At 42.7% G+C, this 13,022-nt stretch overlaps 1 protein-coding gene across 12 annotated transcripts in view; it reads left to right on the top strand.

Moving 5' to 3' along the window:
* YAP1 (Yes1 associated transcriptional regulator) overlaps window positions 1-13,022 on the top strand; it is a 153,896-nt gene that overhangs the window by 129,827 nt on the left and 11,047 nt on the right. For all 12 annotated transcript variants that reach the window (XM_050941512.1, XM_050941514.1, XM_050941511.1 and 9 more), the window contains one exon: window positions 4,766-4,896. In XM_050941512.1, coding sequence (XP_050797469.1) covers window positions 4,766-4,896 — 131 coding nt within the window. The remainder of the gene's footprint in view (window positions 1-4,765; window positions 4,897-13,022) is intronic.

The following is a 13,022-nucleotide window of genomic DNA, read 5'->3' as shown; positions in this document are numbered from 1 at the left end:
AAATGTTATGCATTAATGAGTAAGGGTCTGATCTTGAAAACAGAGGCACTAGCATGAACCCGATTGTGCCTTCCAACAGGATCTAATGCAGGATTGATCCTGGAATTTGTCACTAATATTATAAAACTTTGTTTATATCCTGAAACAAAGGGGTTGATTTCCATAATGCAGTTTAGTCTTAATTAATTTCTGGTGTTCTTATTATAGCTGGAGTATAGGTCTTGGTGTATATAAATGATTCATGGACCCCATCTAGTCAGGTTGTCAATCAGGATTGAACCCAAATTGTGCATCTGAAGACATGAGCCTTTATTGCTTGAGATAAAAGACATGTCTATGTGTTTGCTGAGAGGCAATAGCAGACTCTTAAACCTTGATAAGTGGTGTAACTACTGGAGTGGGACTTGGGTGCTATTCTCAGAATCAAAGAGGAGATGTTTGCATCTTCTTATACCCAGTAGCACAGTGGTTAAGGTAGTCATCTGGCATGTGAGAGACCTAGGTCTGTCTCCCAGGTGAGCATCCTAACCACCAGGGTATTGGTTATTCTAGGGTGGGGATGCCTCTCTCTCTCTTCTTGAAGCTGTTCCACTCTGTATAAATAATTATTCAATTGGGCCAGCGAGAGCAGAGAGTGTGTGACTCTGGATTGTTGATTATGGCGTTCACCGGGATGGGGGAATATGCCTGGGTTCAAGTCCCTGTTGTAATGAATATTTAATTAGTTATACGAAGTAGAATAGCTTCAATGTGAGAGAGGCACCCCTCCTTCCACCCCTGAGTAGCCAATAGCCTGGTGGTAAGGGTACTCACCTGAGGAGGGGATTTGCTCCAGAGTAGGAATTCAAATCCAGGTCTCCCACATTCCAAGAAAGTGTTCTAATTGTTGGACTGCTGGGTATAAGGGAGCAATGTAACCATCACTTCCTCCTAGATTTGGGGAATCTAATCCTGTGTGTCCATATTTCCTTTGCGTTAATTAAAACAAACATGCCCAAAATCAAAACATTTTTTTCTGAAATTTTTAATTTGCTGAAAATTCTGAAAAATTTTGCTTAGATCTGACCCAAAATTGTTTGGAACTGTCAACAAACCAAGAAATGAACTATTAAAACAACTCTACTCATGTAAAAAGTATGATGAAACTAAAAGGAAAAGGCTCTTTTAAAAGAGTCAGTTTTCTGAGCTCCATTTTGAACAAGTTATACACTTTGTGACTATCCAGTGAAGCTGTTAAAAACTTGTGTAACTGTAAAATAAACAAACTTGAAAAAGACCAACTGGATAAGTTACAGAATACTGACCTCATTTTTTTTTAAAGTAACTTTATCTAAGGAGTTGACAGATCATTTTAGTCTTGTAAATAATATCCAAAATTAGAATTTTATATTAACATAGTGAGTTTTAAGCCTTTATTTTCCCAAAGGTAGTTAGAGAAGTTTGACATACTTACAAAAATAGGAAGAGATCAAGCCATAGTAATCTCAGCCAGAATTTTGTCAGACTTGTATTTTTGCATCTAAAAGGTCAGATAGTTCAAAATAAAGAGCCGTTTTTTAAACATGAATATAAATAATATATAAATAAATAATATATTTTCTCATCAGCCTGTAAGTAATTAACATCTTGTTCAAACATTGGTAAATCTTAGCGGATTTCAAGAAATGTGGAGTTGAGGGTCTAATATTCCTCTTTCCTCAATGGGAAGTGCTGGTATATAGACACAGGAGCTCTTTGACACAGTAACTTGAGTGCAGTCAGTTTATATCCACACTTCATTAAAGGTGATACAGTGCTCACACTTTTGTAAATGAGGTGTAATTGAATCAAGGGAGAAATCCTTACTGACTAGATACAAGCTTCAGTTACTCTGTAGATGAGGGGTCGGCAACCTTTCAGAAGTGCTGTGCTGAGTCTTCATTTATTCTCTCTTAAATTAAGGTTTTGCGTGCCAGTTATACATTTTAATGTTTTTAGAAGGTCTCTTTCTATAAGTCTATAATATATAACTAAACTATTGTTGTAATGTAAAGTAAATAAGGTTTCAAAAATGTTTAAGACGCTTCATTTAAAATTAAATTAAAATGCAGACCCCTCCCCCCCCGACTGGTGGCCAGGCAGCGTGAGTGCCACTGAAAATCAGCTCGCATGCCACCTTCGGGACTCATGCCATAGGTTGCCTACCGCTGCTGTAGATGGTACCTCTGGATAGGCAAAACAGAGGTCCTTGTATCCATCTTTTCCTATATTAATGCATCTTTTTTTGATAAAATGCTTTGTTGATCTCTTCAGTCAGATGTGAGAGTTCCTGCAGCTGAATACTTCTCAGATATTCATGTTGCAGTTACAGCCACTCTTTTTTTGACCAAATGGCAAAGGAGGCTTAGTCCCCACTATCGTTAGACTTCTCAAGAAAAAACAAGGACAAAGTTCCCCCTTTTTTTTTTTTTAATCAATAAAGCTGTGTGACTGTTTTTTTTCCTGTTTTCTTTACTCCCTTCAATTTTATATTGATTCTTCAGCCAATGTAGAGATGAAATCTGGTCGTCTTTCCTGTTACTTTAGCACCATTCACTTTTGAGAAGGACATCTGAGACTAGTTTTCTTGTTTTTGTTCTTTTTTAATATTAAATCAGTTGGTGATGCTGACTGTGTGTCTGTGACCAGAGCCTTTAAGTAAAATATTATTTTAGTTCATTGTTGTATATGAAGCGCTGTTTCGCACGGTACCACAGAAACAGCTGCTACTTAGATCTCAGACATGGAGGCTATTCCGGAGATCCACCAGCCTCCATTCCAGTTCAGAGTGAACATACGTGTCTACACCACAAGTTTGCTTGTGACAATGTGAAATGAGGGGTGACAGAACATCTTAGACTAGTAATTTCAATCAAATGTACTTGGTAGATACGTGAAAAGAGACAATTGCCGAGAACACAGTTAAACAATGCCAGAGCCCTGGCAAAGAAGCAATTAAATAAGACAGAGGAGTATCTAGCCACACCCTGCACAACTGGAATCCTTGTGTAAATAAAGCTTCATCGCTGGGCAGGGAGCCTGTAACCTGAGCCCTGCTGCCCAGGGCTGAAGCCAAAGCCTGAGCCGCGGGGAGGGGCACAGGCTTCAGCCCTGAGCAGTGGGGCTCAGGCTTCGACTTTGGGCCCCAGCCATTCTAACGCCAGCCCTGGCAACCCCATTAAAATGGGGTCATGACCCATAGTGTGAGAAGCACTGCCAGACTGATTCCCCTTCTTCGTCTCCACCTCCACCCCCCACAAGTGATATCTCTCACAGATCCTGGGAGACAGGCCAGTCCTCGCTTATAAACAGCCTCCCAGCCTGAAACAAATACTCACCAGCAGCCGCACACCATACAATATAAACACTAACCCAGGAACCTATCCTTGCAACAAAGCCCGATGCCAGCTCTGTCCACATATCGATTCAAGTGATACCATCATAGGACCTAATCACATCAGCCACGCCATCAGGGGTTAGTTCACCTGCACATCTACCAACATGATATATGCCATCATGTGCCAGCAGTGCCCCTCTGCCATGTACATTGACCAAACCGGACAGTCTCTTCGCAAAAGAATAAATGGACACAAATCTGACATCAGGAATCGTAACATTCAAAAACCAGTGGGAGAACACTTCAACCTCTCTACCCACTCAGTGACAGACTTGAAGGTGGCAGTTTTGCAGCAAAAAAACTTCAAAAACAGACTCCAAAGAGAGACTGCTGAACTCCAATTAATATGCAAATTAGACACAATTAACTCAAGCCTTAACATAGACTGGGAATGGCTGAGTCATTACACTAATTGAATCTATTTCCCTATGTTAAGTTCTCCTCACACCTTCTATGGGTCTTCTTAATTATCACTTCAAAAGTGTTTTTCCCCCCTGCTGACAATAGCTCATCTCAATTGATTAGACTCTTCCTGTTGGTATGCATACTTCCATCTTTTCATGTTCTCTATATGTATAAATATCTCCTGTCCGTGTGTTCCATTCTATGCATCCGAAGAAGTGAGCTGTAGCTCACGAAAGCTCATGCTGAAATAAATTTGTTAGTCTCTACGGTGCCACAAGTACTCTTGTTCCTCATGCAAAGTCTAGCTCAAGAGACCCAGAAAGGAAAAAGTCTACATGTTCTAAAGATTCATTAATCTTCTTAACCTACCTCCTCTTAACTCCACAACTGATCCCACCCTTTCCCTTAGAGAATCAAAGGGTTTCTCATTTGATCTCACCCTGTCCCTCCTTATAGCATAAAGAAACGGTTCAATGTGATTTAAAGTGACCAATCACACAGCAATAAATAGTGAATAACAAAAGCACTCAGTGAACAGTTTACAAGCAAATGTAGGCCAAAATTTATTATTTGACGTAATTATTTCAACAGTTATGAGAAATCAATCTGTTCGTAAACAATTCCCAAAAAAGAGTGTGTAAAATTCTTTGATTACATTGTTTGCAACCACTTCTATTGATAATTGGATTTTAGTTTGCATGTGGGTGGTGTCAAACAACAATTTATTTACTTATATTAATAGTTACAGTTAAGTCATTGTAATAATTGGAGAAATAGCCTGAGCTTGAATTCTCTGTAATTTATTGAGCAGAATGGGGATTCTTCCTTTGACTTTAGACATTTAGTAACTACAGAGACATGTATTCACCTATACCCTGAAATGCTGATGATGTGCCTGAAACATCGCATTGAATTTATTAATGTGCTCATTTCTTGTTTTTTCAGGAGTTAGCTCTCCGTAGCCAACTTCCAACTATGGAACAAGATGGTGGCTCTCAAAATCCAGTGTCATCTCCCGGAATGGCTCAAGACCTGAGAACAATGACTACAAATAGTTCCGATCCCTTTCTTAACAGGTTTGTAGGAGTAGCAACTGAAAAAAATTAAGATTCTGTTTAGTACGTGTAATAGTTTATTTTGAACATCTGTCTGTGCCAGAAACTACAGCTGTAATTGAATCTTTCCTTAAATGGCAAGTGAAGTAAAAGTTAAGGATTTAAAAGCTATCTCCTCTGGGAGGAAGTAAACTGTTCAGACTTGTAGGAAGGATTCTTATTCAACGTCGTAACATGTTTCCCTATGCATAGTCTGTTGACTAACAGTCATCTTAAAATTACTGACTCAGAAGAGCTTGTGAATAGCTTTCTATGAGATCAAATGAACTGTGAGGCACATTTACGACTACACTTGGAGGTTAATTTTAAAGTTTTTCACATAGGGTATTTAGCTTGGCAATATTTTCGCTGAAATAGGATTAGTGCCAGAAACAGTGGTGGGATTTATTTTAAATACCATATTGTTTAAAGTTCATTTGTTTGTTCAAGGAGTTGGCATTTTGGATTGTGCATAGGCAAAGTATCAATGAAGAAAGGAGAAATATGTGTCCAGGAGATTTAAGGAAAATAAGGAGGAATTTTTAAAGTATATTATGAACAAAAAGCATCCTGATGGCACTGATCCATTACTAGATTGAAATGATAGAATTATCAATAATACTGCACCAAAAGTAGAAGTGTTCAATAAATATTTGTTCTATATTTGAGGAAAAAACAGATGATGTAGTGCTATCATATGATAACACTTTCCATTCCAGTAGTATCTCATGAGGACATTAAACAGCAGCTACTGAAAGTTAGACATTTTTAAATCAGTAGGTCCAGATAACTTGGATCCACAAATTTAGTTCCAGAAGACTGGAAGAAAGCTAATGTGCTAATATTAAAAAGGAGGTAAAGGGGATGACCTAGTAGTTATAGGCCTGTCAGTCTGACATCAATCCTGGGCAAAATAATGGCGCAGTTGATATGGGACTAGATTAATAGAGGATTAAAGGAAGGTAATTTTATTCATGCCAATCATTGTGGGTTAATGGAAAATGGATCCTGTCAGACTAACTTGATAGTGATATTACAAGTTTGTTGATAAGATACTAGTGTTCATGTAATATACCTAGACTTTTGTAAGGTGTTTGACTTGGTAACACATGACATTTTGATTTAACAAAAAACCTAGCACAATGCAAAATTAAGGTGGTATACATTAAATGGATTAAAAGCTGGTCTCAAAATGTAAAAGAGAATCATTATGAAGTGGATTTGTTTCCAGTGGGGGTCCTTCAAGGATCAGGCTTGGTACTACATTATTATTCTTATCAATGACCTGAAAGAAAACACAAAATCCTCACTGATAAAGTTCCCAAATAATACAAAATTTGGGGGAGTGGTAAATAATGAAGAGATCAGATCACTAATACAGAATGTGTTGTATCGTTTGATAAACTGGGCACAAACAGTATGTACTTTTTAATATGGCTAAATATATGTCTAGGAACAAAGAACATGGGCCATAGTTACAGGATAGGGGACTGTCTCCTGGGAAGGAGTGACTGAAAGGGATTTGGGGGTCATGATGGATAATCAGCTGAACATGAGCTCCCACTATAACACTGTTGCATAAAGGACTAATGTGACCCTTGCATGCATAAACAGGAAAGTCATGAGGAGGAGTACAGTTGTTATTTTACCTCTGTATTTGGCACTGGTCCAACCATTGCAGGAAGAGTGTGTCCAGTTCTTGGGTCACAATTCAAGAAAGAGGTTGAAAAATTCGAGAGGATTCAGAGAAGAGCCCAAGATTGATTAAAAGATTAGAAAACCTATCTTTTAGTAATTGAGCTCCTGGAGTCTATCTATTTAGTTTAACAGAGAGAAGATTGAAGGATGATGTGATTAGAGACTATCAGTACCTATATGAGGAGTAAATATTTGATAATGGCTCTCCAGTCTAGGAGGGAAAGGTATAACACAGTCTGATGGCTGGAAGTTGAAGTTAGACGAACTCAAACTGGAAATAAGGCATACATTTTTGACTGTGAGGGTAATTAACCATTGGAACATTTTACCAAGGGTTGTGGTGGATTCTGCATCACTGACAATTTTTTTAAATCAAGTGTGGATGTTTTTCTAATAGATATGCTCTAAGAATTAATTTGGCAAAGTTCTGTGGCCTGTGTTAGTCAGGTAGTCAGACTAGATGATCACAGTGGTCCCGTCTGGAATCTATGAAACATTGCTGTTTGTGTAACTTCTGCACACAGTCTCAGGCGTTAAGGACAGTTTTCACTTGACTTGACACAAATTTAATGTTTTAGGTAGATTATGTAAATACTTACTAGTTGCTGCTAGTGTTTTGGGGAAAATACTGCAGCCTGACACTAGTCCTACAAGATATTTGCTTAAATCAAAATGTGAAAGAAGTTGATTGACTCTGACCAGCAAATAACCCATTTTGCTAGGGGATTCCAAAGCCTGTATTATTCTCAGAAGCATCAAGCATCTAGACTTTTGCCACAAGTTTTTATCATAGCATGGTTTCTATCAACTTTCTAAACTAACAAACCAGTTCATCACCTACTGAACAAAATTTATGAGAAAATGACTTCTTAATGTAATAACTTTATGTACACATGAGCTTATCAATGTTTTTTTTTAAATCTCCTTTAAAATTAAGCATTGGTCTGCTTTGTAAAAGTAGGTATTCCAAACATACTCTGTGTTTCCATGCAGCAAAATATGCTCATCCCTATTTTTTAACCTGACCTTATTTCATATCCTATAGAAAAACAAAAACCTTAGGTTTAATACTGAAAGGGCATCTAACTTCTTATTAAAAGCAGCAAAGAATCCTGTGGCACCTTATAGACTAACAGACGTTTTGGAGCATGAGCTTTCGTGGGTGAATACCCACTTCCTCAGATGCATCTGAGGAAGTGGGTATTCACCCACGAAAGCTCATGCTCCAAAACGTCTGTTAGTCTATAAGGTGCCACAGGATTCTTTGCTGCTTTTACAGATCCAGACTAACACGGCTACCCTCTGATACCTAACTTCTTATTGTTCTTCAGGAGCTTGCTCATGTCCATTCCATACTAGGGTGTGTCCACCACATGCAGTTGTCAGAGATTTTTCCCTTAGTGCTGTCTGTGGAACCAGCTCTGGTGCTCCCTGGAGCCATGTGTGTATGTGCCAGTATAAGGGGTGCCACCAGCTCCACACCCTCTCAGTTCCTTGTTACTACCCATGATGGTTGCTTGGAACAATCCCTCTTGCTCTTGCAATGCTGCTTTCCCAGTGGTTTGGACTTTGTAGCATATTGTTTTTGTAGTTAGTTATGCCGTATATACTTGTTCATAAGCCGAATTTTTTTAGTAAAAAAGGGAAGCACCAGAGAAAGGGGTCGGCTTATGAACAAGTATAGAGAGGGAGAGATGGGACACAGCCTCTCCCCCCAACAGGGGGAGCAAGGAGAGGCAGCAGAGCCAGAAGGGAAGAGGTGAGCCCAGAGTCTCTCCTCTTCTGCCACGCTACTCTCCCCCCAGCCTCCGAAGCAGCTGCATCTCCAGGGCTGGTAGGCTGCACACTGCTGTCGTGCCGCCCAGCCCAGCCCGCTGGAACATGCTGCGGCTGTGCCGCCCGGTCTGGCCCGCTGGAGCAAGCTGCCACTGCGCTGCCCAGCCTCCCGGAGCAGCTCCAGCCAGGTCAGAGACATCCTCCCTTGGCCCTCCCCAGATAAGGTGGGAAGGGATTGGATGGGGAGAATGCAGGGGTCCTGGGCTAGGGTGAGGTCATGTGGAGGGTGGTCACAGGGGTTACTCTCCTGACTCCCAGCTTCTCCCCACAAAAAAATTTCCCCACCAGTTACTGGCCTGGCCTGTCAGGGTAAGCAGCTGGTGCACTGGGACACTTTGTTCACTGAGGTTTATCTCCGTACCTGCAGACACTTGAGGTAAACAAACCATCTCGGCCCACCAGTGGCTTATCCTGATGGCCCAGGAATCAGAATTTGCTGAACCCTGAATTATAGGGTCGGCTTATGAATGGGTTATAAAGATTTTCCATTTTTACCTACCCATCTTGGAGGGGTCGGCTTATAAACGAACCAGCTTATGATCGAGAGTTCTTACTTAATGTAGTGTATATAGTGTGAATAGTGGTCCCTGTCATCGAGGGACTTTTGTCCCAGGGGCTGGGCATGCTCCAGTCCCTGGGCTTCAAGCCATGTGCCTCCTGCAGCAAGCCTATGGCAGTGAGTGACCTGCACTCTAGCTGTCTAAAGTGCCTCAGGGAAACTTGCGTTAAGGAGAAGCCAGATCTGCATGGGCTTCAGACCGTGCACTCAAAGACATTCATCTGAAGGCTGTACTCATGGAGGCAGCCCTCAGTCTAGCCTCAGAGCTGAGCTTCTGCGAACTGACACCGAGCCCTTTGGCTTCCATGCGAAGTGCTGCCCCAACACTGTGCTCTTCCTGGCACCATTCTCCATTCCCGGTGCCGAAGAAGAAGCATAAGAAACAGCTCGCCGAGAGAGGATGCTTTACTGTGCTGAAGAGGAAAAAGCAGAGTGACTAGCATGGTGAGATCTGCGGTAGGCCACTTGTCCTCCCCAGATGCACTGCTGGCTCCAGCAACTTCACCTAGAGCACCCACCCTGACTCCCAGGAGCAGTCATCGGACCTTGTGGCTTCAGGCCTCTTTGACCCTGGAGGCTTGTCAGGCAGAAAAGGATCTGATGTCTCTCCCCATCCTGCCCACCCACTAAAGGCCCCTGCCAGTCAGGGCTACTGGGGACAGAAAGTATCAAGGGGCCATCATAGTACCGCCCAGAGGAAAACCCTTCATGGTTCCACTGTAACAGTCTCCGCCCAGTCACTGGCTCCCCAGCACTGCCTATAGGCGGAAGTGGGTACAGCATCCCCATAATCTCTGAGGGAGGGATCCTCTTCAGAGTCTAGAGGGGAATCCTTCACCCCGCTGAAGAAGTACCAGCAACCGACCTATGCACTGGACTTCAGTACTGGCTACCCCACCTGGCAATTGGCCACTGGGCCACTGGCAAATGCAGTCACAGTCTTGAAACCTGTGGGGTTTCACCAAGTGCTGGTGCCCTCTTCCCGCCATTCATACTCAGTGGGGTCCAAGAGGCGAGCCACTGTTTCATCCCACCCAACACCGGACCCTGACTCCAGTACCAACCCCAGTACCGAGGTCTCAGAAGTGGGCCCAGTGGAAGTGGTACAGGTGAAGGAAAAAGAAGCAGCCCCTCCTCCAATACTAGCCTCTTCCTCAGTATCCATGGATGAGGTGGTCACAGACCCTAGTAACCCATTCCCTCCAGATGACCTCAGGGTCCATCAGGAGCAAGTCGCCACAAATGGGAGCTGGAAGCTGAGAAGCTGAAGAGTCTGTGCACAGCTTATTCTGATATCCTGGCTTCAGTGGCTCCTGTCAGGGCGCTATGGCAGATCTCTTCATCTCTGCCGCCTACCTCAAAAATGGTGGAGAAGAAATACCATGTACAGGCCGGTGGTTAAGTACCTGTATTCGCATCTCCCTCCCCTTTCCCCGGGTCCCTGGTGGTTTGGGCTGCAAACGAGCGGGACAGACAAGGGTAGTCAAGCGCTACCCCAAAAATAAAGAGGCTAAGAGACTGGACCTGTTCAGACACAAGGTTTATTCAACTGCAGCCTCCAGCTACATATCTCAGCAGGCTCGGCTGGGGATGTACAATTTTAATCTGTGGGACTCGATAGCCAAGTTTAAGAACTTCCTGCCCCAGGAGTCAAGGCAGGAGTTCGTGGCCATTCTGGTGGAAGACAAGAAGATGGCCAGGACCTCCCTCCAGGCAGCTCTGGAGGTGGCCGACTCAGCAACCGGAACGATAATGTCAGCGGTTGCCATGAGGCACTGTTCGTGGCTCTAGACTTCAGGCCTCTCTTACAAGGTACAGCAGTCCATCCAGGACCTCCCCTTTGAGAGTATCTTTCTGTTCTCTGAACAGACTTCAAGCTTCATGGCCTCAAAGACTCAAGGGCCACTCTTCGCTCCCTGGGCCTTGACATGCCCCAAGCCTTCAGGAGGCATTTAAGGCCCCAACAGCCTCCCAGATTTCCAGTGCCTTCCAGTCAGGAGCCCTACAAAAGAAAGGGAAAGGGCTATAAGAAAGTCGTTAGTCCCTACTTTCTGCCTCAGCCTCCCAGTAAAGCTCTCATAGATATCCCAGTGGGGTCAGACAGGCCTTTTGAAGGTGCACCTGAGGATGGCATACCAGTCTTGACTACGGACCCATCCCACTTTTGTTTTTGGATCACATGCGAGCTTTACTCACAGACTGTTATGTGAGACTTTAGCTTCAGTAAAGGATTCAGGAGCACTCTTAAACTACACTGAATTGACCAAATGGGGTTATGTACCATCAACCAAGATAGACTACGTTGTGGCTGCAAACTCTTCAAAGTATTTTCCTCTTCCTACCAACATAATATCTATCTTGCTTTCCCCTTGAGCTGGTTGTATCCAAACCCTAGGTTATCTTGATGGTAGTGGTATGATCATATGTTCTGAAAAATAAGTAGAGCTGTGTGCTATCTGCATATTGCTGGCAGTTGAGTCCTGAGCTCACACTCTAAAGTATTCAAATTACTATATTTTGAGGACTTTAAATGGTACATAGGTCTTGTGCTGACCCTCTGCACAAACCCAATTTCACTCAAAGTCCTCACATTTTTAGATATATATGTATATTAGGATGCATAAGTGACAATAAGTTTATCAGTGAAAGATCACACCATAACTTGTTTAGAGTGTAAGCAAATGGGGCCTCTCACTTTGTCTGAAAAGCACCATTCACACCTAAATAATACTTTCTTCTTCTTTCATATGACAACTTGCAAATCAACATTAAAGGTGGACATCCAAGTTTGTTATCCACTCTGACTTCTGGTAAAATGGAACGAATTGAGGCTGTCCCTCTACAGAAGGATCTTGGAGGGCAGCAGTTCACACATGCACATATTATGCTGTCTTTCATTTTCTGTTTGTACACTAAGTAATTCCAAAGCTCATGTGCGGTTCTGATGCCATTTGCTGTGATCTGTATCTTATATAGCATGCTGAATCCAGGTGGTTGGTCTGTGGGATCCGTAATCAGGTCTTGATTCTTGACCCCCACTGTTTTGGTGGGGGTGTCTTGATTTTGAGAACGTTGGGCACCAGTCAGAAGGGGTTCCTGGACATACGGCAATATCATAGGAGAGGACGGGGGTGGTGCTTGGAGATCGTCATAGATGGGCAAGTCTATGTTTGTTGTTGTGCAGTTGCATTCTCTTATTGCTGCTTCGGAGAGACAGTGGTAAGATATGCGCAAGGATGGGAAGCCAGACTATTGATTGTTGACTCCAACACTCCTGTGACAATTCTCAGAGCAATGTCCAATTGCATGTCGACAGGTTTCATATTCGTGCCACCTGCCCATACTGACATGCAGTATATGCAGCTCCTGAGAAGAGAAGGGCTAAGCATCTTGATACCCATCTGATCCCAGCTAGCTTGTGGATTATATTGTATTTTTTATATTGGCAGCCAAACTTTTTTACAGATGTTGGCAGTATGTGAGGGTGCAATCCAGAACTATTTCAAAAGATTTTGGGAAATTCTTGTGCTGGAGTTGTTGCAGAAGATGACATTCCAGAGCTTCTTTGTGTCTTGGTTACTCAAGTGGAACGCAGCATTTTTGAAGGTGTAGTTGGAGTCAGCATAACCAATAGTACACTTTCAATTTTTTCAGATCTTCTGTGAGTGTGCATTCCATTTGGGTGGCAACTGTGGCATCATCTGCATATCCAAATTACTGTGACTGGGTTGATGGCATATTGCTGATATAAATATCCAAGTACGAAGGTTCCAAGGCGGATCCCTGTGGGAGCCCATTGCTCAGTGGATGAGGTCTGTTGGTCTGTTCTGTCAGTAGGCACCGTGTTCTCCAAGACAGTATTTTTGATACTTTCAGAAACAGGCCGTCCTGCCAAACAACATTGCATACTGAGGACAGAGCCACAAAGTCTGCTGCTGTTTTGAGCCCACGTTAATAGCTGGCTTTGTAGGTTGTCAGTGTGATTACGTGATTGCAGGTGCTTCATTCTGGTCTT

Source organism: Gopherus flavomarginatus, chromosome 1 (assembly GCF_025201925.1).
Source record: "Gopherus flavomarginatus isolate rGopFla2 chromosome 1, rGopFla2.mat.asm, whole genome shotgun sequence".
NCBI lineage: Eukaryota > Metazoa > Chordata > Testudines > Testudinidae > Gopherus > Gopherus flavomarginatus.
The sequence above is the reverse complement of the archived record's forward strand: the minus strand, read 5'-3'. Positions and strand labels throughout refer to the sequence as shown.